The sequence below is a fragment of the Penaeus vannamei genome, chromosome 27 (assembly GCF_042767895.1).
Source record: "Penaeus vannamei isolate JL-2024 chromosome 27, ASM4276789v1, whole genome shotgun sequence".
NCBI classification, from domain to species: domain Eukaryota; kingdom Metazoa; phylum Arthropoda; class Malacostraca; order Decapoda; family Penaeidae; genus Penaeus; species Penaeus vannamei.
The window spans coordinates 14,648,055-14,650,554 of record NC_091575.1 but is presented as its reverse complement, the minus strand read 5'-3'; the positions used below and the strand labels follow the sequence as shown (position 1 = coordinate 14,650,554).

At 52.8% G+C, this 2,500-nt stretch overlaps 1 protein-coding gene across 2 annotated transcripts in view; it reads left to right on the top strand.

Moving 5' to 3' along the window:
* Positions 1-2,356, top strand: part of LOC113813879 (collagen alpha-2(I) chain) — a 4,307-nt gene extending 1,951 nt beyond the window's left edge. The window contains exon 2 of one of the 2 annotated variants that reach the window (XM_070140861.1): positions 1-2,356. This exon is cut by the window's left edge and continues 1,459 nt beyond it. In XM_070140861.1, the coding sequence (XP_069996962.1) occupies positions 1-1,400 (1,400 nt within the window). In that variant the 3' untranslated portion in view covers positions 1,401-2,356. The other variant, XM_070140862.1, reaches the window with a different exon arrangement.
* The last annotated feature ends 144 nt before the right edge of the window (positions 2,357-2,500 follow it).

The window sequence follows — 2,500 nt, the reverse complement described above, 5'->3', positions numbered from 1 at the left end:
AGGGTGAGGTCGAGCCCGCAGGAATTTTAGCAAAGTTCCTAAAGGGCCACTTCCCAGGACTCCACCCACAGGGTGAGGTCGAGCCCGCAGGAATCCAACCGGAGGGTGAGGTCGAGCCCGCAGGAATCCAACCGCAGGGTGAGGTCGAGTCCTTAGAGAAGGTCGATTCAGAAGCAAGTCATTCGACCAAGAATGAAACTTTGAACATGTTTTTGAAACGACTTCTGTTGCAGGCCATGGCGAACACCCAGGGGGTTCTAAGCACATATATGAAGGACTTCATCAGTGTTCTTTCTTGGCGCTTTGCATGGCTGCATGGCACGGGGCTGACGGCATTTAGCAACCTTATACCTACATATATCAAAGACTTCATCAGTGTTCTTTCTTGGCGCCTGGAATGGCTGCAGGGAATAGGGATGACGGCATTTAGCATACCTGCCCTAAACAGATTGCTCAATAAGCTAAATTTAGTTTATTTAGGAATTTACATCCACTCAGAGGGTGAGGTCGAGTCCGCAGGAATCCACCCGGAGACGGTCGAGTCCCAGAAGCGTGAAAGAATGTCCCATCAGGAGTGCAGAAGAAGGCCCCGTCTGGAGTGCCAAGGGTGCGGAAGAATGCCCCACCTGGAGTGCCAGGAGTGCAGAAAAATGCTCCGTCAGAAGTGCCGAAAAATGCTCCATCAGAAGTGCCAAGGGCGTGGGAGAATGCCCCGCCTGGAGCGCAGGAGAACGCCCTGCCAGGTGTGCCAGGAGTGCAGAAAGATGCTCCGTCAGAAGTGCCAAGGGCGTGGGAGAATGCCCCGCCTGCAGGGCAGAAGAATGACCCACCGTGAGTGTAGTAAAATGCCCCGTCTGGAGCGCCAAGGGTGTGGAAGAATGCCCCACCTGGAGTGCAGAAAAATGCTCCGTCAGGAGTGCAGAAAAATGCTCCGTCATGAGTACAGAAAAATGCTCCGTAAGTGCCAAGGGCGTGGAAGAATGCCCCGCCTGCAGGGCAGAAGAATAACCCACCGGGAGTGTAGTAAAATGCCCCGTCTGGAGTGCCAAGGGTGTGGAAGAATGCCCCACCTGGAGTCCCAGGAGTGCAGAAAAATGCTCCGTCAGGAGTGCCGAAAAATGCTCCGTCAGAAGTGCCAAGGGCGAGGAAGAGTGCCCCGCCTGGAGCGAAGGAGAACGCCCTGCCAGGTGTGCCAGGAGTGCAGAAAGATGCTCCGTCAGAAGTACCTGGAGGGCAGAAGAGTGCCCCGACTCCCGCCTGGAGGGCAGAAGAGTGCCCCGCTTGGAGTGAAGAAGAATGCCCCGACTGGAGGGCAGACCCCGCCTAGTGTGTCAGGAGTGCAGAAAAATGCTCTGTCAGAAGTGCCTGGAGGGCAGAAAAGTGTTTCCCGCCAGGAGTGAAGAAGAATGCCCCGCCTGGAGGGCAGAAGAGTGTCCTGCCAGGAGTGAAGAAAATGCCCCGCCTGGAGGGTAGAAATGCCTGGAGGGCAGAAGAGTGTCCTGCCAGGAGTGAAGAAGAATGCCCCGCCTGGAGGGCAGAAATGCCTGGAGGGCAGAAGAGTGTCCTGGCAGGAGTGAAGAAAATGCCCCGCCTGGAGGGCAGAAATGCCTGGAGGGCAGAAGAGTGTCCTGCCAGGAGTGAAGAAAATGCCCCGCCTGGAGGGCAGAAATGCCTGGAGGGCAGAAGAGTGTCCTGGCAGGAGTGAAGAAAATGCCCCGCCTGGAGGGCAGAAATGCCTGGAGGGCAGAAGAGTGTCCTGGCAGGAGTGAAGAAGAATGCCCCGCCTGGAGGGCAGAAATGCCTGGAGGGCAGAAGTGTCCTGCCAGGAGTGCCTGAAGGGCAGAAGAACGCCCTGCCGGGAGGGCAGAAGAATGCCCCGCCTGGAGGGCAGAAGAACTCCCCGCCTGGTGTGCCATGAGTGCAGAAAAATGCTCCGTCATGACCCCCCAAGGGTGCGGAAGAATGCCCGCCTGGAGTGCCAGGAGTGCAGAAAAATGCTCCGTCAGAAATGCCAAGGGTATGGAAGAATGCCCCACCTTGAGGGTAGAAGAACGCCCTGCCTGGTGTGCCAGGAGTGCAGAAAAATGCTCCGTCAGAAGTGCCTGGAGGGCAGAAGAGGGTCCTGCCAGGAGTGAAAAAGAATGCCACCAGGGGCACTCCTCTCCTGCATACTAGTTCATCAACCCAAACTGATAACAATCATAAATCACAAGACAGGAATGATAATACTGCAAAGACTCCAGGGACCAATTTCAACCCCTGGGAAGTGCCAGTAAGGGAGGCAATATTGAGCCTGGGGGCGGCACACTTAGGCAAGAAAATACACTATGATAACGCGTATTCGTACATATATAATGTATATATATATATATATATATATATATATATATATATATATATATATATATATATATATATATATAATATATATATATATATATATATATATATATATATATATATATATAAATATATATGTATATGTACACACACACACATA